The sequence below is a fragment of the Solanum pennellii genome, chromosome 6 (genome assembly GCF_001406875.1).
Source record: "Solanum pennellii chromosome 6, SPENNV200".
NCBI lineage: Eukaryota > Viridiplantae > Streptophyta > Magnoliopsida > Solanales > Solanaceae > Solanum > Solanum pennellii.
The window spans coordinates 47014393-47035607 of record NC_028642.1 but is presented as its reverse complement, the minus strand read 5'-3'; the positions used below and the strand labels follow the sequence as shown (position 1 = coordinate 47035607).

Genomic DNA, 21215 nt, shown 5'->3' with positions numbered 1-21215 from the left:
CGCCGTTATAACCTTTACTATCCCTCAATTAACGGTGCTTATCCGTTTTCTCTCCCATGCCCCACGCAACTAACTAGATCTTATCTTATCTCCCTCTCCCCACCCCACCACCCTTATACCTTAAAATATTATTTTTTTATTCATATTTATTTGTTTAATATTTAAAAAATAAATTTTATTTTTATTTATTATTTCAGTAAAATTTTGCTAAATTAAAAAATAAACTCCGAAATAACATTTTCCTTCTATTTCAACTTGGGTCGATGGAGAAATTAATTCATTTCAACAGGATAATAAAATAATATATTTTCAGAAGATCGTTATATAAAATATATGGTCCTATAAATATTATAAATTATTAATTCTTTAAAATTACAAATATATCTAAGACAATTTAGTGAAATATGATTCATTCTATTTTTTATTAAAATTTAAATTTAGTTGAAGTTCTATCTCTAATTTTTCTTATTATAAATAAAAGTTTTGATGTTGTCTTTTCAATCAGTAACATAAAATTGTAAAGAGTTTTTAATGTGATAAATATTTTCTTAAATGTAACTAGTTCTAAAAATATTGTATCATCTTTAATAATAAATAATTTATTATAATTATTTATTAAAATTAAAATAGATAATTTGAGATGGAGTATATATATCCTTATTTATTTCCATATATGGTATAAGTATTAACCACTCTTATCGTTGCAATATCCTAATGGGGTATGGCTGCATATAAAGATCGTTTGTCCCCTTATTATAACGAAATGTCATATTCACTTTGATTGAATTTTGGGTTTTCAGCCCATTCCCCTTTGTCTCCTCAGCCCTCCTCCCTCGGCTATCTTGGTCCCGGGGGTGGTGGGTGTACTTTGTTTCCCTGCAAAAATATGGAAGGCTCCTGCAATGAACGCCTTTATTTTGGCAAAATGGGTTATGGGTATGGAAAAATAACGTATATTTATGTATTTTTTTTTATGTGTTTAGATTTAGGATAATGTGCATCTAACTGTTTGATTAGTGAACTAGATGATGAAATGCCATTATTTAGCTGGTGGGTTTACTTTGATTTTATGTTTTGTTATGTGGGGTTATCTGTATAAGCTTCAAGATTGAAACTTTGTTAGTGTATGATTGGGATTTTAATTAATTGATTTGTGGGTATGTGATAGATGCGAGCACTATAGGAGAAGATGCAGGATTAGGGCGCCTTGCTGTAATGAGGTCTTTGATTGTCGTCATTGTCACAATGAAGCAACGGTAACTTTGTTAAAAGAATTCCCCTTTCATGATCTTGAAGTTACTCACTGTTAATTGTTGTGTTATCAATCTGATGACGATTTGTTGTGTTTGTTTGAGTAGAGCTTGTTGCGCAATATATATGATCGGCATGAACTGGTTCGACATGATGTAAAGCAGGTACTCTTTTGGGGATTATTATTCTTTTTGGTATTTATGGTTTACAAGTTCTTACATGAAGTATGGGTTGTTTTGGTATATCAGGTCATTTGCTCAGTTTGTGATACAGAACAGCCAGTAAGTGTCCCTTTATTTGAATTTGATTTTTTTCTTGGTTGGTGATATACGGAATCAAGTCTCTGATGTCTTTCTTTGTTTCAATTTAGGCTGCTCATGTTTGTACAAATTGTGGTGTAAATATGGGAGAATACTTCTGTGAAGTGTGCAAATTCTATGACGATGATGTAATTATCCGATGCTTCTGCTGAATGGGATTCATTCATTGCCTCTAGCTTCATATAAGCCCAATGTCCTTTGTTCTTTAGGATCTAGACACTTTTATCTTGTATCAATGTATTTATTTTTATAACTCCATTTTTACAGACAGACAAAGAGCAGTTTCATTGTGATGATTGTGGAATCTGCAGGTTTGTATACACATTGTATTGGTAGCTTTTCGAGAAGACTTTGGTGCTTCTGAAGTCTGCTAATTAGAATATATTTTTTTGTGTAGAGTCGGTGGCCGTCAGAACTTTTTTCACTGCAAGAAGTGTGGTGCGCATTACAATTTCCTTATTATATTTGAGACTCCATGGAAACTGCTCTCTTTTTCTTAAGTTTGTTATTTGTTACTTTAATTTTTCTTTATTTGCTAAACTGTGAATGCATTGGTGATTCTGTACTATGGGACTCTATTGGATTTCTGATCCTTTAAAATATTCTTCTATTTTGTTCTTGTTGTCGACTTGTCTTCTATAGGACCGAAGAAAGAATTTACTATTTACTAACATCAATTGGGCAGTATATAGATACGTTCTCCTTTGGTTACATCGTAGTCTTAAAGACATACAAGATATGGATACTTTAATCCTGTTTCTTGATTACAAAAATTTGTTTGTATATTACAAGCATGGAACTTTCTTTTTACTTTATTGTTTACGTACTTGTAAATTATCACAGTCCATACAAAGATATTATTTACACATTCTATTCTAGTTGTAAACACAGTTGTACATTCATGGTTCATCGGTCTTATATAGATGTACTCCTTTTTGTTTGTTGTTGTTGCCCTTTTCTCCCTTTCAAAATGTGGAATATTGGAGTTCTGTCCAAGTATTTCCTAGAGTTCTCATTGTGAAACTTCATCTAAGTGTGTTTGAGTGGTTGAAGCTCCCTGCTTTCTCATGTCACTGGTTAATAAGTTGGTTGGCAAACCAAGCAGAACAGTTAACAGCTTTTCAAGTTTTTTCCTCTTGCTTATAGCTGCCAAATGGGCCAGGCTGGTCCACTTAAACCCGAACCAGACCGGACCACTTAAGACCAAAGGGGCCAGGCTTAAGGGGAAGGGTTACGGGTGCCGGAGAGGCTGCCTAAACCAGTTCTGGCCCCTAACTAGATTTTTTAATTTTTTTTTAAACACACTAGCAATTAGCACATTCTATTAAAAATATATAGTAGTTCGAAGTTATACTTGAACAAATTTAAAGCTTAAAAATGTGAGTTATTTTTAAAAAAAAATTTTTGATCCCTTTTGTATTTAACATGTAGAGTTAAATTTGAAGTAAAAGGGAAAATGTCAGGCTCACTTAAGGGGTCGTGGGGTGGGCTGGTCTCACTAAAGTTCCCCAAAACCCGCGCCCAGCCTGTCCTCCTTATCCAGCATCTGACTGCCCCTACCCCGAACCCATGGTTCCCCTTCTCCTTGGTTCGTCCCAGACTGGACTGTCCCTGTTGACAGACATACTCTTGCTAAGTTGGGAAATTTTCCAAATAAACTGAATATCTTACTTTCTTCCTTCTCTTTTTGATATACATCCTCTCAACAGTAGACATTCATACTATGTTGTGACATCTTCTATCTCTATTATTTCATTGCCGAAAATGTTGTAGCTTCTTCACCTTATCTTGTTCATTCTGTAGGCTCTTGCTATTCAGTTAATTTACGTAATAACCACTCGTGTGTGGAGAACTCCATGCGGCATCATTGTCCCATTTGTTATGAGGTATTGTATATGAAGTGTTATACCTTGCTGTGGATCCTGCCACCAATTATTTTAATTCATGCTGCGATAATTTTTGAAATGCAGTATCTCTTTGATTCTCTTAAAGACACAACAGTAATGAAATGTGGTCACACAATGCACACTGAGTGCTACCACGAGATGATAAAGCGTGACAAGTAATCACTTAATCTTATATATTTATGCTGTTTGTTTGGTTCTTACTACATAAAAGGGTAAAAATTATGTTATCTGACTATCATTCTATCTGGAACTCAGATGCTGCTGCCCCATATGTTCCAAATCAATCATAGATATGTCGAGAGTTTGGAGAAGAATGGATGAGGAGGTATGTTTTTCGAACTGGTGCAAATAAAACTCTAGGCGGTTGGTGGAGTCCAATTTCCAGAGGATGCATATTATCATGTAAAAGATTTCCATGCTTAAGAAACTTGTGCACGGTTGATTACCTCTTAAGCTGCTAAATTAATTGCTGTTACTTCTGAAGGGTACTTATATAGTACGTAGAACGTTAGTTTTGCATTTTTAACTGTACGAGGTTGGTCTGGGTCCAATTTTTTGAGGATGCAGTCTCATCGTAGAAATTCTCTGCATACTTGAAAGCTTAGGGAAGGTTGATTACTTTTCCTACACATATTTCAAAATTCTCTGCATACTCAATTGTTCTGCTATTTCTGAAATTATTTATGTTCTTTCTACATTAGTTGTTCTTGCCGGGTACTCCTTCATGTCAATGGCCTTGTTTACTTTGTGAACTAAGCAACATTTTCATCTCAGGCTAGACATGCTGTTTCTGTTACATTGCAGTTTCACTTTAAAACGAGGATTCTGTGAATTTAAAACTTTTAAATTAACTAAGCTTTTGCTTAAATTTTATTTTTGGAACTTGTTTTCAAGAATCGTATACACCAAGTTGAACTCATATTCTCCCTCAACTTCAAAATCTTCTTTTCCAGATTGAAGAAACAATCATGCCTGAAGATCTCCGAGACAAGAAGGTATCATTCTTTTTTTCTTTATCCCATATTTTTGGCGCCGAACTGTTTAAGGTTCTGCTCTGTAGTACCTCAAAGAGATTTTTTAACTTCAATGAAGATATGATAAATGCAGAATTTTTGACTGATTCTTATATTTATATATTAGAAATAATTGAAGTCCAAGCTGAACCACCTTACATTTCAATCTTTGTAATCTTTGGCACATCTTTGCTTCTTACATTAACTATGCTTAACCCATCTAACTTGATAAATCTGCAGGTTTGGATTCTATGTAATGACTGTAATGATACAACCGAAGTATTCTTCCACATTATCGGGCAGAAATGCCGACACTGTGAATCATACAACACCCGCATGATTGCATCTCCAGTTCTTCCTCAATAACAATTTTCTTACTGGAAAAAAAACTGATTGTTGCATGCTGGAACCCAGTGGGCAGGTAACAAAAGAATGATTTATGGTGTGATCTTCACCAAATGTGATTCTCTTTTCAATCCTTTCTACATGATTTGCCGCCTTTGCAACACAACTCAACTTGCATAGCGGATGCATTTATCATATTATTCTTTCTTCAATGATGTGGAGTAGAAAATCCAACTGATCTGATACCATATAGAATGCATAAGTACATTGTAGTGCTATTGTGTTAAGATTGCCAAGTGGATGAAGGTATTACAATTCATATATTTCGAACCCCGAAAGGGCTTGCTGTAACATGCACAAGATTTATAATCACTGTAAATATGTACTATATAAAGGAGCTTTTTGGTTGTACACATGTTTCAGGCCCTTTAAAGATCTTGCATTGTCTTATAGCTGATGTTTGCTGACAAGATGATAAAAATCAGACAGTGCTAAGTATACACACCCAAATTATATCAAATTACAATGGTTAAGTGATTAAATGAAGTGAAAATGAATGTTAATTAACCATGGATAAATGAGAAATATGCATATGCATATGCAAACAGGGTATATGTATTTATCGATTTGGTGCAAATACCACGTGCTTGTAAATTTTTATCATGATAACGTTGTTGAGTGTCATTTTAAATGTACATCAAAAGGTTTGAAATGAAATTTTATAGGTTATTTGCAAATTGCAAATGGTTGTAATTGTAATGACTATGGTATTTGTTCCACTTCGTTTGTTCATCGACAAGACTACTATTTTTATATGATCAATGAAACAGGGGAGAAAAGCGCAATACTAATTCATTTCCTTTAATTTCCATTTAGAGGTTCCGAATTCGAGCTATAGGAATGCAACTGAGGTTTCAAATTCAAGCTATAGGAATGAAAAATTGCAGTAGAGGCTGTACACAGATATCAATCTCATAATGTGCTATATATACTAGTCACAGTTTGTAGCTAAATGCACACACAAAAAAAGGATCCTGTAGTTTTAGTATAAATTTGATAGCAGCATAATGCATGCTGCATCAAAATGTAACTGTGAAAATGGATGTCCTAATTACTCCAATTATTTGAAGAGGTCAATAGATGTAGCAGCAATTATTCTGAAACTCCAAGGAACTGAGCAAAGCTTGGATATTTGGGCTCCCATCCTAGTTCAGCACGAGTCTTTGAGTTGTTTAACTTCTTCCCTAAAGGATCACTAGTTCCTGAGAGAAATTATACATAACCGTTTCACGCATGACTCTTTAGGCAAATAGGAGTAACTATAAAGCCAAAGGATAGAATCAGTTACCTGTGAAACCCTCAAACTTCTTATCAAACTTGCCACTTTTCTCGACTAAGTCCATCACTTCCTGCCTGCAATGAGCACAAGGTAATACAACATAGGTCAGAAATTCTGAATATCTTAATTACTTGACCCAAACACGGAGAGTATTTAATTGGAATGACCTGGATACAGGGTGGTTGTCACAGCCCAAAAAGATCCGACCACGAAGTCTCTTCTTCAAGATGGTAACTGACAATGAAGCTGCATCCTGTTGGAAAGACAGGCCAAAACATCAATATTGCTGTAATTATACAAGCATGAAGCACAACAAAAGGGGAACCTCCGGACTGAACATGATGTAAAAGATAAATGCATAGTCACCTCATAATGAATAAGATTGAGGATGTGGTCAGGGCGAATATCACAGCTCCCTTTATGTAACCAGTATATATGTGCACCTCTATCTGCTTTGTGTTAATGGTTAAGGTAGGCACATAAACAATAAAGATCTAAAAGCTCCACAGAAAGGATCTATGCCAACTGAAGCACGTTTCAAAGGATATATAAAGGCCAGCCAATCTAACTACACAGCCATCAAAGTCCAGTGCTACTTTCTCTGCCTTGAGAAGTACATCGGTTCTAGGACTCCTCCCAATTGGAACTACAGGGCCATCCTATACATTGACATAGAAAAGATGTTCAGCTAAAAAACAGAAAAAACGAATACCTCTGGAATACACATGACTCATTCTATCAAGTTATAAGCTTCATAAATTAAAATGCATTAGTTCCTCTAGAAAGGCAATTCAAAACACTACATCTTAATGTTTAATGCATAACATCCCACCTTGAGTTAATCAATCAGAACAAGAAACTGTTACTTGAATAATGTTTTATAAGATTTAACACCTCATTTATTGCTCCATTGTCAAAGCAGTCATATGGTGCAGAGCTTGAAGTAAATAGGAAGGAACCTACACCATTCCAATTTAATGCAGCCTCCCTGCTCATTTCACATGCAAAAGAGAACTTAATTACTGGTGGATTGAGCTTTTATATTAAACCACATTACATGATCAATTTGATCAACATCACCTAATCAAGTCAGAAGACGAAAAGCAAAAAGGCTGAGTAACTCGTACTAATTAAGAAATCTATTAGAAAAGAGATACTTATAAATTCCATAATAAAAGCGGTTTTGTCTCTAAACCCTATGACATGCAACACAACTTAATACCAAGTATATATAGTTCACCAAATAAAATTTCCCTTTTAGCAAAAAACCAGAAACACAGACACGGTTTTGCTCATTAGTGAACCATGAATTACCACCGTTTCTGATGTTCATCAAGAAACTATCCACCATGTTATTGTTTTTTACAAGAAAGATTTTGATATCAGCATGACTAGTACTCCCCAGAAAAAATGAAATTTGATATCAAATGATGCCATTATAGATAGGGACTTGACCAATTATTAACCTAACCTTACCTAATATCACCAGCGTAGTCATCAGTCTGAGATGGAGGAGCACAGAATATAACATAAGGGAACTTGTAAGTCAGCTTGGTTTGTCTGGAACATGGATTAATTCCCATTTTAATCAGTTCATCATGGTGATTGGTGGTCACTGTCTGCCCATATATCTGACAGCCTGGGTATTCCTGCCACATTAAAGTATTCACAACTCTTATCATCAAATTTCAAAAAGCACATTCCATAAGCAGCACAGAAATCCACTAGTTCGTTACAGTTACAAGGCGAGAGTCTCATGCTCTAAATACAATATATGCTTCCAACACCGATTCAACTTAAAAACAACAGGAAGTGGTTGGCTATGATCATGCTATTTTTGAACTGGTGTACACACACAGAAAACTTATGGTCCTTCTTTTAAAAGAACAATACCTCTCTCCATTTTTCAGCCACTAAACGACCAAGCACACCAGGTCCAACAATCAGCAGGTCGTTCACTCCAATGTTACCCCTAGATGAAGCCCCCAATTCTTCACTTGGAGCATCTTCAATAACCAATAAATCAGACAACATCAATCAAACTAGAGAAGACAATCAGAAAGAGATGCATATATCTTAGGACTTCGGAGTAAAGCATGAAACACTCTTCCTAAACATAAAGCCATCAGCATTTGAATTCAATTGTATACTTTAGATTGCCAACAACTTATTTTGCCCAAAATATAAAAGCAGCCCGGTGCACAAAACATCCGGTAATCAAAGGGCCGGAGCCAAGGGATGTGATGTAGTCTATCCTAATGCAAACATTAGTGGGGAGACAACTTTATTTTGCCACGATCACATTAATTCCTTTCAAAAAAACTTAAGTCATTCTATAAGACTTGATCTAATTAGCAGAATAACAGCCTGTAAATATCTGAATGACGCACTTCAATGATGATCGCAACACTCGCAATCAGTTCGATCGCATTGCTAAGAAAGTAATCGAATATCCTCAGAATTTCGTAATCTAATGGTAACAAATACATCGAAATAGCCGTCAGTGACATCACTCATCAGCAAGTAGATGTGCAAATGAAACTCAATCGCATAAACAAAAAAGTAGAAGCAACAGTTAGTTGTTTTCGGTACTAATCAGTTAATTAGTAGTTTCAAAACGTAATTCGTATCAGTAGCGATTGGAGTACCAATGGCAGAGTAAGCGTTGACTTGGAGAGAATTGGCGGACATTGTTGGTGATGAATGCTTCACGAGAGCGCAAGTTGAGAGGTTGTAAGGGAAGAAAGTGAGGTTGAAGTTGGAGGTTTGAAGATGGCAGCCAATTCTGGTAGCAAAAGCAGTAGTAATAAAAGTAGTGGTGCCCATGATGGATAATCGAGAGGAGATAATATTACTGTTCCTAGCAAAATCAACTTTCTTTTACTGGGCCTCCACTCTTTCACTTGGGCTACGCTACCCATGTTACACTTCCACCTAATTGAAATCGGGAAAATTACGTGGTTAGAGCAAACTTATACTATTTAATACATATCATAGGTATAGTTTGGAGTTTTTGGCCAAAAACATCTTTAAACTATATCTAAAAATCAAACTACATTCTTAAAGTATCATTCTTAGCAGAAAACATCCTTCAAATATTTAAAAGTTAATAATTTTCATTCTTCGGTTAAATATCGTCAAAAAACTAAAGGATCCTATAAAACATGAGTAGTTCACGTGACTATCAACAAAAGTTTTCCTGCATAATTTCATTACCTGCTCTAAGAAGTTCCTAAAAAAATATTTAAAATCTTAGACACCATTACTTACTGAAACAAAAAAAATGTTTGGAAGGTGTAAGGATACATGATCTGCTCTTTTTCTCATTTAGTAACGGAAAGAAGTTGAAGCTTAATTATCTTTTAACTTTTTCAAAGTCAAATTATACTTAGATCAATAAATTTTTGGGCCAATCAGATATTGAAGTAATCAAAATATTGATTATGTCTCGCATTTGAGTTTCATTCTACATTTTTAGAAGCGGAATTCTCCAACAAACGCCGCTTCTACGCTCTAGCATATTTAATTGAGAAAAAACATATTCAACTAATAATATTAATATCAAATTACATGAAAAATAAATGAAAAAAATCAAATTAAAAGATTTTTCATAATGTTAAACTCAATTACCGAAAAAGTTTATGATAGTATTTTTGATGTATCTAAGAATAATAATTACGAAAAAATGCTTAATTTTTGTGGGATTTGTTAGTTTTTTGATAAATTCAAGTAGAAGGATGAAAATTGTTTACTTTGAAATACTTGAAGGATGTTTTCTGCTAAGAATGATACTTTAAGGATGTAGGTTAAATTTTGGGTATAGATTAAGGATGATTTTCGCCAAAAACTCGTATAGTTTGCTGTAATTATCACTAGCGACTAACATTATACATTAATTACATGAGTTGACTTTGAGTTTGTATAACTAGTCACGTTTGTATATGTATAATTCGCCAGAATATACAAATACATATGTATAATATACAATTATCTAACCAATATACATGTACAATTCACCTCTCTCCCACAATGTCCTCTCTCGCTCGCCTCGCTCCTCCCTCTCTCAATCTCGTTTGCCATATATACAAATGCATATGTATAATATACAATTATATACATATACAATTCACCTCTCTCCCGATCTCCGCCCTCTCTCGCTCACCTCTCTACTCTCTCTCCCAATATCTCTCATCTTTCTCTTCGCTCTCCCAATCTCGCATGTCATATATACAAATACATATGTATAATATACAATCATCTAACCGATATATATATACAATTCATCTTTCTCCCACTCTTTTCCCTCTCTCTCACCTCTCTCTCAGTCTCGCTCGCCTCTCTCCTCCCTATAACAAATAACTATGAATTGTAATTATCAAAATATAGAAATTGGAGAGTAATTAAACAGCTCCCTATTTTATGATTTGTTTAAAGAAGAGAAAGCAGTAATAGAACAGTAGAAGATTATCAGCCTTAATGATATATTGATGTAGTATCAATTGAGCAAAATTATCAGCCTTAATGATATCAATATAGTATATGATACTTATTTAGTATTATTTAAGCGAAATTAGTCAGAGTATGTAGTGTAATTATTTAGTGAAATATGAATCTAAAGGAATATATATTTGTAATTATTTTACTAATATTTGCTTAAGTTTCCCCTTTATTTTTCCTGTATTATTTATCCTTCAATTTTTTTTTTTGATTATTATTTACCCCCTTCCCCCGCAACAATAACTTTTTATCTTGTGCATACATGTGCCTATACTAAACAAACAAAAAAAAAGGACTCTTTATATCTTATTTCATAGGGCAATTTTCACATATAGCAAACAAAAAATTCATATTTGTATGCTATAGCAAACTTTGCATAATTGCGCTCCATAACAAACATAAAACAGTATAATTCGCTATACATATACAAGTGTATAATTCGCTGGCCTAAATTGTATAATTCGCTGGCCTATTTCGCTGCAATTGTATAATTCGCTATCCTATTTCACTGCAATTGTATAATGCACAATTGTATAATTCACTGCCTATTTCGCTGCAATATTAAGTGTATAACAAGAAGATATATGTTTTTCTCTCGCTTTATACAAAAAACAGAAAGGCAATATATACACTTCTGTTGTATAAAGCTAGAGAAAATTGTATTTCACTGCAATTGTATAACTCGCAATTGTATAATTCGTTGACCTTTTTCTCAGCCATATTTGAAGTAAAATGTTTGTAAATTGTATAATTAAGTGTATAACACGAAGATATATATTTTTGCATGTGTATATACAATTTTCTCTCGCTTTATACAAAACAGAAACAGAATTATACACTTCTGTGTATAAAGCAAGAGAGGCGAGCGAGAATGGAGAGTGGCGAGCGAGATTTCTGGGAGAGAGACGCTGGCAAATTTTAGCTAACGTTTGCTATGGAGCACAATTAAATCAAACCCTAGCTATTCCATTTATTTTAGGTTATTAGTTTGCTATTATATACAATTTTATGATATTTTAGATTAAATTTACTGGATCTTATTGTCTTTCAAGTCTCAACCTTTTTCTATGAATGGAGTCTTCACTTTTTATCTGTAGTATATAGTTTAACGGAACATGAATATTTTGAAGAGATCTTACAAAATAAAAAAATACAAAAAAATTAAATAAATTAAAGGAAGGGATAAATGATATGTAAAAATAAGTTTATGGGGAAAATAAGATGAAAAAAAGTAAATTTAGAGGGGTATAATTAATATTTCATCTACTGCAAGTGTATAGCTCATAATTTCATATAGGTTTACGTGTATTTCTCTGTCTAATCTAGAAAAAGTTTTTTGAATATATTGATCAAACCCTTTTTTATTTGAATGTTGAATTTGAAGTGTCATTTTCCTTTAAGGATATAGGAGTATTGTTTTTATGGTTTTGATGAAATATCCCACACTTCTCCATACTCTTGAAATAATTTTTTCAAATTGGGGTCTTAAATATTGAAGAAAAAGAATGAAAACAACGACTCGGAATTTATTATGTTGAATTATGTGACCATCTCATTTAGAAACTTAAATTGTTACAGAGAACATACTTTTATTATTTAATTATATTCTCAACATATATGAAAATAGAGTACAATAATTTCTTCTCAAAATTGTTACATTGATTTCCAATAGAACTAAAACAAAAAAAACTCTTAGCGGACAATACGTATATCGGTTTCAAAATGATGGATCTCTTGGTTAATTTTAGCTGATAATTTATATTGTTTCAATGATGCAACTTTTGCTAATTATATCACAAGGCAGACTGTATAAGACCAATTCCAGGAGTTGTTGATGGCAACACTTTTTGAATCTTCATAGCTTGATTAATATGATAATAATAAGGTGAATTATCATATTTCCCTTTCCACCTGTTGATAAGTTGAGATGCAAAATTAAAGTTACTCAACATTGTTACTTAGGTATAGACGATTTTATACTTATATATAATATTAATGTAGAAATCATATATGAAAAAAAATTAAAAATCAATCGATATGAACCTGTGCTCGTTCTTTTCTGAAATCTGGAGTTCCAAATGTTGTTCGAAATTTTTGAAAATCAAGTTGACTTGCTCATCTTTCACCTCCTCTAGAGTTGTAGGACACCACTGAAAATTTGGATCGAGAATTCGATATAATCAATATAACGAATTTTAACATTTGAGATTAAGACGTAATTGTTATTATCATACATATTATATATTAAAACTGTGAAAGCATCTATAAATTATTGCACATGTACAAAAAAGGATAATACCTTGGGAGAGTTATTCTTGTTAATGACAATAGCGCTTATGCCCTTTATAATTAACAAAAATAAAAAAGAATCAGCTAAGGTTTAAAAGTCCCAAAAAGTTTTTCGAAGTTAAATATTTGCAATAAAAATTAAAAGAATTTCTATATACTTGAAACTATAGTTGAAAAGCTACGTACATACCTCGTAGAAATCATTAGATATTGTTCTCCTTAATATATTATTCGAGATTCTGAATTCTTTCTTCAAACACTCAGATAATGTCTGTTTCCTTCCTTCTCGAATCTACACAATAATTTTAAACATTAATTAGTGTACAATTTAAACATTTTTTTTTGTTTTTGTTTTATAAATTGATTTTGTAATTTAATGTATCAAAACATAAGTTATAGTCCATTTTAAAAACATAAAGTTATATATAGTTCATTACTTAATGTGGACAAAAATATTTTTGTGACTTTATAAGTAAATTTTCAGCGATTATAAGTGAAATTATTTGTATATTTCCATTTGGAAGAAGCATAATTACCGATCTTAGTGTTATTTTTAGTCCCGTTGGGGATAATATCTTTAGGTGTTTAAGCACTGGTTGAATCCAATCATTTCCTAATTTATGTGCCTCAGCTTCCTGAAAATTACAAAAAAAAAAAAATAGTTATAATTTTTTTTAATGATGATTGAATTAATGAATACTCCCTCTGTCCCTATTTACTTGTTCATATTTTCTTTTTTAGATGTCCCTATTTACTTGTCCATTTTGACAAATCAAGAAAGCACAATTTCTTTTCCTATTTTACCCTCATTTAAACTTCTTGAAAATTTCTAAGTTTTAATTCATCCTTTTTGAAACCATATTTAATAAGGGTAAAATTGTAACTTTACTATGCTAATTATTGTTATCTTAATATATGTGTGTCTTTTCTAAAATGGACAACTAAATAGGGACAGAGAGAATATGCTATAACACCACGAAAAAATAATTAATGATGATCTTACAAATGACATCAATATCTCCTCGACAGTATCCTTGGAAAAACATTCGTTGATTATGGACATCCTGCATTTGCATTGAATTTATTGATAACTTCGAAGAAAACGCATAATACATACATAGATATTTAAATTTAATCATAATTAACAAATAAATAATACTTCAATTTTATGATTGTATATCTAGACATCTCAACTCATCTCCACCGTTATGTTTTGTTTAAATGATTATTTTGTAAGCTAAAGTATTGAGTTGAGATAGATAGTATATGTCTAGATGTACATCGTCAAAGTTAAAGTACTTAATTGTCTGTTAAGACTAAATTAATATCTATCTATATGTTATTATATACTACAAATTGCATTAATTATTTAAGACAGAGAATATATATATATTACCTATTCAATTGCAAGATGCTATTTTCATGTATCTCAAAATCTGTCGAAAATTCCTTGATAACAGATTCAATAGCATTCTCATCACCACTGTTTAAGCTTAATAGACACTTCTCTAGCTCAACCAATTTCTGTAAACAAAAAAAAAGGTCAATATAATTTATTAGAGAATATATATTTATTTATTTATGTTGTGTTAATATACGAGTTTGGATATAAAACATATTAGTATAGTTTTGTCATTTATAAATATTATACTTATAACTCAAAAGTTAAAAAATAAATAGTGTTGGAGTAGTAATAACCTGAGAAGGGACAATATGTGTGGCAAGTCCTGCAGCAACAACCTCTTTACCCTTTAGCCTTGCTCCTGTTAATCCCAAGTATTCTCCTATATATACAACAAAATTTATATATGTTTAGCGTTTGACTTGACAAAAAGTTTAAAAATGAAAAAAAGAGTTTTAGTATGGCCAGCATGACATTTATATGTTTTGTATATATTATAAGAGAATGTCATTGACAAAAAGTATGTTTTAAAGTTAAAATGTTTAATTACCTAATCGACCAGAAAGTCGCGAAAGCATATATGAGAAACCACAATCTGGATGGAACCCTATAAGTGTTTCTGGAGTGGAAAATACCTATTCAATATAATATTTTACACAAAATTAAGTTAGATTCGAAAATCAAAATATTAATTAGAACTACACATTTGGAGATGTATATATATTATAGGAAAATTGTATATAATTGCAAACTATTAATTCAAATTAAATGCTATAAATATATTTTGATTTAATTGTACCCTATAGCAAACTATAGCTATTTTCGTCACTCTCCTTGGTGAAATCTCGCATGCCACTCTCGTTTGATGGCATTCTCGCTCGCCTCTCCCAGATCTCGCTTGTCACTCTCCCTAATCTCGCTCGCAACTCTCGCCTCTCTCGCTTATACAAACAGAAACGAAATGTATAAATTGCGTTTCTGTTTGTATAAAGCGAGAGAAAATCGTATATACACATGCAAATACATAGATTTTCGTCCTATACACTTATAATTATACAATAAAAATACTCCCCTGCCCAGTTTCTTTTGTCTTTCCCTCTTTCTCATTTTATACAAATTCAAATTATATATTATTTTTTTCTTTCTTGTTTTATACAATTCGATTCAATTGTATATTCCCTGCCCATGTCTCTTTTGCCTTTCTTTCTTTCTCATTTTATATAAATTTAAATTGTATATAATCGTCTTATACACTTATAATACGAATATTTCCCTGCCCAAGTCTCTTTTACCTTTCTCTCTTTCTCGTTTTATACAAATTCAAATTGTATATAATTTCTCTCTTTCTCATTTTATACAATTCGCTTCAATTGTGTATGTATAACAAATTATACATATATATATGTTTGCTATGGAGCGCAATTATGCAAACTTTCTTATAGCATATAAATATGAATTTTGTGTTTGCTATATGTGAAAGTTGCACTATATTATACTTAGTGGCGGAGCCAGAAATTTCACAGAGGGTGGCCAAAAAAGTGAAAAAAATCAAAACTGTTACTAGTGAGATTCAAACACGTGAACACCCACTAACTCTTTCAAGGTTTCTAAAACTACTGGGCTACAACACCTTATTATATCAAGAGTGTCCAGAATATATTATTTATTTACTTTATATGTCATATTACTTGTATATAAGATATAATTTTTTAATAAACGGTGTCTATTAGACACACTCACTATAACATAGCTACGCCCTAATTATACTCACAGTTTTTTCAGTGACAACTGAAAATTTCATTGGAGTCATCAAAGATGCACCTCCGCCCATTGACATTCCATGAACAAGAGCAACCTACAAATTGGTCATCGTTATGATTAATTAAACAGAAAATTGACAGTAATTTAATACAAAATTAGGTGAATATAAAAAAAATTTATTTACATCGTCACATAAAATAAAACGGATATTATTTTAAAGAATAGCATGAGAAAATAGAACGTACCAAGGGTTTCTTATATGTATGAATGTGATAGCAAAGCCAATACATCCGATAAGTAGCTTCAAGGCACGAATCTCCTGAGAAATATATATAATTATCCAATATTTGTTATAATTCATTTCAATAGCCTTAAAAATGAATAACAAAATCAAGTTAACATATCTTTAAATTTCGAGAGTCAAAAAGTTTAATTTAGATAGTGACTTTAGGCTATAAAATCTTTGACGTTCTTTAAAAGCTTTATAAGAAGTACTGTAAATCGTAATAATTAATAATTTTAATATATTTTTAAAATATATATATGAAAAAATTATGATCAAATACTTATTTAAATCTCGAAATTGGAAAAGTATCATATAAATTAAAAGAGACGAAGAAGCAAGTGTTTACTTGTTTTTCGACCATCATAGAACATTTTCAAATCCCCACCAGCAGAAAAAGCTTTTCCTGCTCCCTATTTATTTACATCACAAAAATTAACTCCATATCTTATATATATATATATATATATATATATATATACTTAGCATTTGCTTCATTTTATTAGCAAGTAATATACATACCTTGATGATGACAAGCTTTGTACTATCATCTTTCTCTAATTTCTCGAGCTTCTCTCCCAGCAATAATATCTAATTTCGTACAACAAAAATTAGTATTCATTTAACAATTACGTATATAAGATGAGATGCATGGCCTATTTGACGATCAAAGTCAGAATTTAAAGTATATGAGTTGGAGATTCTAATCCTGATATGTATTAATATATAACAACTTTTACGTAATATGTTTATGATCACAAGATTAAAGATAAATCATTTTGATACATTCTATATATAGAGAGTTTAAGATTCAAAAGTTTTTCTTTGATTTTAAAAAATCTGTACCAAATCAAAAGTAGATAATCGTATCAAAACAGTATTAACTCAGTCTTCCTTTCATTCTTAAATCGTATATGATTAGTCAAATGAAAGGAAGCATATAACATATGTATATATATTTACCACTTTGTCTGAAATGACATTTAATTGTTTAGGCCGATTAATCGTAATCACTCCAACACGACCAATTTCTTCAGCAATAACAACATCCTGCAGATTAACAAAAAAATTAAATTTGCAGAAAGTACTTAACACTTCCTAAATATGATTAATATTCCAACAAGTGAAAAGAATAACTAAAATTAATTCTTAGTTTTTAATCAAAACATTAGATAATTACCTCTCTATCGAGCTTTACTATTTCTTGAGCCATCCGCGCAAAAAATAAATAAATACTTGCGTACTTATGTTCTCGCAGTTTAATTTTGCCAAAGATATCCAAAGCTATATGATATATATTCTTGCAAGAATTTTAAAATTACGATATGAAAAGGATTCTGGAATTGACACAAAAAATATGAAACTAAATGGGCAAAAGAGACATAATATGTAGTTGAAAATAACAATGAGGATCTCCATTATCAACGTCTATTTATTTTATTTTATTTATAAAGTGTTTGGTACAAAGTAATAGGCGTGGAAGTTAACGCACGTTATGACAGCCTGAAAAAATCTTCCCAAATATTTCATTCTCATTTTTTTTTTAAAAAAAAAGTAACGTGCTTAAAAAAATATGTATGGCGGACAAAAGCAAACAAAGTTATGATAGATTACTTGTCATCGTATTACTTTTTTATTGGTTGTTTGATTTGTTATTTGAAAAATAGTGTTTTTCACATTTGTATATAAAAATATCTTTCACCTACTTAGTAAAAAAAAGTTTAAAGAACAAGGGTGTTTTTGTCATTTTTATTATTTTATGTTGAGATGACTAATTTAGTTTCGATTATTTCGTTTTTTAACAAAAATAATTTATTTCGATACTAATTATTAATTATAATATAATATAATTTATTAGAATTAATAATCAAACAAAAATAAGATAATTCCGAGGCTTTTATTATTTATGCTTATCCAGCATATAAAATGAACCTTAATAACATATACTTTTATAATGATTTAATTTACAAGTTGTACACCTTGTTTGAATCGTTGTTACTATATATATAATATTATATCATTAAATTCATTATTACATAATAATAAAAAATAACATTTTATATTTGGTATTATCATGTTCTTACTTAATTAGTGAATTTCATTTTAGTCGTTACTTTTCCATACATACAAGTTACAACACTCCCAATAACTTTACAACTTATTTTAGCTGATTTTATAATTTTATGAGTTGCTTGTATTTTTATTTAACGTCATCAGAATTATAAAAATGGCGTTGAGATTGGCAAAACATGGGAAACGATTTTCTCCGTTATTATTTTTATTTAATTACATTTTAATAATATTGCATGAGTAAGGTATGTGCATATATATATATATATTTATAAAGATTTATTTGTTTTTTAATTTATTTTTATATTAATTTTTTAAGATCTAAGATAAATTATTTCTAATTGTAAAAGCCTGGATTATTTTGTTAACAATTCTTCTAGATTTTTTTTTTAATTTTGTGAACACCGAAACTTGAAAATTCAAAAATTTTACAATTTTTGTTTTATATACGTGGCTTACATTCACTATAATACTACTTAAATTTGAAACTAACTCATTATGAACAAAATAAAAAGTGGCGTTGAAATTGCGAAAACGTGGGAATGATCTTCTCTATTATTATTGTTTTTAATTATTAATTGATTTTAAATAATTAATAATACAGAAGTAGAAGTAGCTAAACCACGTGTATAAGTAAATATGAGAGGCTGGGACATTTTCTTTTGTATTTTTATAAAGACTTATTATTTATTTGTTAATTAATCTATTAATTTATTCTTAACTAAATAATATTTTTAATCATAAATAAAAGCATGGATCATTTTGCTAATAATTTTTCAAGAGTTCTTTTATTTGTTATGACTTTTTATATGTTTCTATTTTCTTTTCTTTTTCTTTTTTTGAAAAATTACATAAATGAGCCATAAATTCAAAATTATTACATATTAATAACCAAATCCAAAGTTATTTAAGAAACATCCATTTGCTCATAAATAATTACAATCCATACTCCCCTGCATTAAGATTGATAATTTTCGCTTATCTGATACTCAATCAGTATTATATATTGTATTGGTATTAACAAGAGTGACAATTTCGCTTATTGATACTAAATCGAATATATATATATATAATATCGTTCATGTTTTTTGTTCAGAAATTACTCATTAATCTATGATACTATAAGAGTATATTTATACTATTGTGTTATCATTAAGGTTTTTTGTTTGGAAATTACTTATTAGTTAATGATACTGTAAGAGTAAATGTATATATTACTTTGGTATTATTAAAATTTCTTGTTCAAAAATTACTCATTAGTCAATGATATATATATACTGATTTAATATTAATTAAGTAAAATTATTAACATTAATGATATCAATACAATATATAATACTTACTTAGTATTAAGTAAGCGAAATTAGTTAAAGATGTACAAAGTAATTATTTAGGGGGATATGAATATAAAAGAGTGTATCTGTGCAAATTACTTTGCTTTTATGGGATATTAATTTGCTTTAATTTCCCCCTATACCCCATAAAAATGGATTATGTTTTTACGTGAAGTTGAACAATTAAATCAATTTCAAAAATTCATAAATTCCACAGTTTTGTTTATCTTTACCTTTTAAGATAATTTTAAAGTATTAACTAAAATATAAATCAAGGATCTATCCTTCTTTTTATAGAAAAAACGAAGTAAAAAAAATAAAAATAACTTATAATGTAGGAAATCAAATCCGTTTGAAAAACAGCAACTGAACTATTAAGATTCTCGGAACAAACGATCTTACATATGCACTAATTTTGCATATAGCAGCCGCCAACTATTTTTGATCAATTCAAATTACACCCATCCACGTTGTTCAATCCTGAAGAAGAAGAAGAAGCATTACTATATTTTATATATCATAACTCTCATAAGATTTGGAATCAAATAAGGATACGACAATACTAAATTTAAGGAAAAATACATAATTAATTACTATATACATATTTTATATATAGTTTAAACGTATTATTTATAATATTACTTTTTAATAATTATATCATATATTTTTAAAAATTAAATTAAATATACAAAATTAACTCTTAAATATGATATTAAATAATTATTTTAAAATTTTAAACTCCTTAATTAAAAGCACATTGACAATTCAAATTACTAACTCTCACATCATGTAACGACCTGTTTAGTCGTTTTGAGCAGCAGATTTTATTTCTGGAAAAATTGGCTGAGACGACGGATCCCACGACGGACCGTCATGGGTACGACGGACCGTCGAGGGGGTCTCGTTCCAAAACACTTGGAATTCTGAAAATTGGGTACTGAAATCGACTCTCTGAACTTCGTGACGAAATGGCAGGACGGACCGTCGCAGGCATGACGGGCCGTCACAGAAATTTACTAAAATCGAGTCTCTGAGCTTTGTGACGGACCTGCAGGACGGACCGTCACAGTCGTGACGGACCGTCGCAGGCTCCGTAAGCTCACTCAGGTCGGAAATTCTGTTAAGTTTTTAAAGGGGCGTTTTGGACTTTTCATGCTTATAATTATAAAGTTAATGGATTAATATTAATAATTCAATTACTTAAGGGTTAAAGGAGACAACCTTAAAATAAAAAGTGAGTTATTTTATTCATCTTTTATACTTAATTATATACTAATTAGGGTAAAAGAAGGAGGGTTTTGGAATAAGAAAAATAGAAAGAACAAGAGAGGGAGAACGAGTAGAGAGAGAGACGAACGAAGAGGATAACAAAGATTTTGAGGATTTGCTTGCTTGATCACGAAA

The 21215-nt window shown here is 30.8% G+C and overlaps 3 protein-coding genes across 4 annotated transcripts; 1 reads left to right on the top strand and 2 right to left on the bottom strand.

The window, feature by feature from the left end:
- The first annotated feature begins 679 nt into the window (after positions 1 to 679).
- Positions 680 to 5271, top strand: LOC107020988 (E3 ubiquitin-protein ligase MIEL1). Its single transcript, XM_015221549.2, has 12 exons — positions 680 to 936; positions 1169 to 1256; positions 1359 to 1415; positions 1500 to 1532; positions 1622 to 1699; positions 1839 to 1882; positions 1969 to 2009; positions 3375 to 3457; positions 3542 to 3633; positions 3734 to 3803; positions 4432 to 4473; positions 4732 to 5271. The coding sequence occupies exons 1-12, from the start codon at positions 887 to 889 to the stop codon at positions 4855 to 4857; spliced, it is 804 nt and encodes a 267-aa protein (XP_015077035.1). The 5' UTR covers positions 680 to 886; the 3' UTR covers positions 4858 to 5271.
- A 460-nt stretch (positions 5272 to 5731) lies between these two features.
- Positions 5732 to 9039, bottom strand: LOC107021281. Its single transcript, XM_015221907.2, has 9 exons — positions 8824 to 9039; positions 8069 to 8181; positions 7652 to 7824; positions 7070 to 7163; positions 6724 to 6834; positions 6542 to 6631; positions 6343 to 6428; positions 6185 to 6249; positions 5732 to 6098 (listed from the first exon to the last, which is right to left on the bottom strand). The coding sequence occupies exons 1-9, from the start codon at positions 8999 to 9001 to the stop codon at positions 5989 to 5991; spliced, it is 1020 nt and encodes a 339-aa protein (XP_015077393.1). The 5' UTR covers positions 9002 to 9039; the 3' UTR covers positions 5732 to 5988.
- A 3205-nt stretch (positions 9040 to 12244) lies between these two features.
- On the bottom strand, positions 12245 to 17783 carry LOC107022732 (3-hydroxyisobutyryl-CoA hydrolase-like protein 5). Of its 2 annotated transcripts, XM_015223324.2 has the most exons (15): positions 17588 to 17777; positions 17371 to 17457; positions 16930 to 16998; positions 16757 to 16820; positions 16370 to 16443; positions 16135 to 16218; positions 14914 to 14998; positions 14660 to 14745; positions 14358 to 14485; positions 13965 to 14025; positions 13498 to 13596; positions 13152 to 13253; positions 12972 to 13013; positions 12716 to 12822; positions 12245 to 12583 (listed from the first exon to the last, which is right to left on the bottom strand). In XM_015223324.2, the coding sequence occupies exons 1-15, from the start codon at positions 17618 to 17620 to the stop codon at positions 12466 to 12468; spliced, it is 1239 nt and encodes a 412-aa protein (XP_015078810.1). In that variant the 5' UTR covers positions 17621 to 17777; the 3' UTR covers positions 12245 to 12465. The 2 variants fall into 2 exon arrangements, with proteins under 2 accessions (XP_015078810.1, XP_027773456.1); XM_027917655.1 differs by lacking the exon at positions 13498 to 13596 and having other exon boundaries at positions 17588 to 17783.
- Positions 17784 to 21215: the final 3432 nt, after the last annotated feature.

Excerpts from the sequence above, each read along its gene's own strand:
- LOC107021281 (XM_015221907.2), bottom strand. The coding sequence starts at position 9,001 with ATGGGCACCACTACTTTTATTACTACTGCTTTTGCTACCAGAATTGGC. Across the intron at positions 7,825-8,068 it reads TGGCTGAAAAATGGAGAGAG|GAATACCCAGGCTGTCAGAT; the intron begins GTATTGTTCTTT and ends TTAATGTGGCAG. Across the intron at positions 6,250-6,342 it reads GACAACCACCCTGTATCCAG|GCAGGAAGTGATGGACTTAG; the intron begins GTCATTCCAATT and ends TGCTCATTGCAG.
- LOC107020988 (XM_015221549.2), top strand. The coding sequence starts at position 887 with ATGGAAGGCTCCTGCAATGAACGCCTTTATTTTGGCAAAATGGGTTAT. Across the intron at positions 937-1,168 it reads TTTGGCAAAATGGGTTATGG|ATGCGAGCACTATAGGAGAA; the intron begins GTATGGAAAAAT and ends GGTATGTGATAG. Across the intron at positions 1,883-1,968 it reads GATGATTGTGGAATCTGCAG|AGTCGGTGGCCGTCAGAACT; the intron begins GTTTGTATACAC and ends TTTTTTGTGTAG.
- LOC107022732 (XM_015223324.2), bottom strand. The coding sequence starts at position 17,620 with ATGGCTCAAGAAATAGTAAAGCTCGATAGAGAG. Across the intron at positions 17,458-17,587 it reads TAGTAAAGCTCGATAGAGAG|GATGTTGTTATTGCTGAAGA; the intron begins GTAATTATCTAA and ends GTTAATCTGCAG. Across the intron at positions 14,746-14,913 it reads GCGACTTTCTGGTCGATTAG|GAGAATACTTGGGATTAACA; the intron begins GTAATTAAACAT and ends TTGTATATATAG.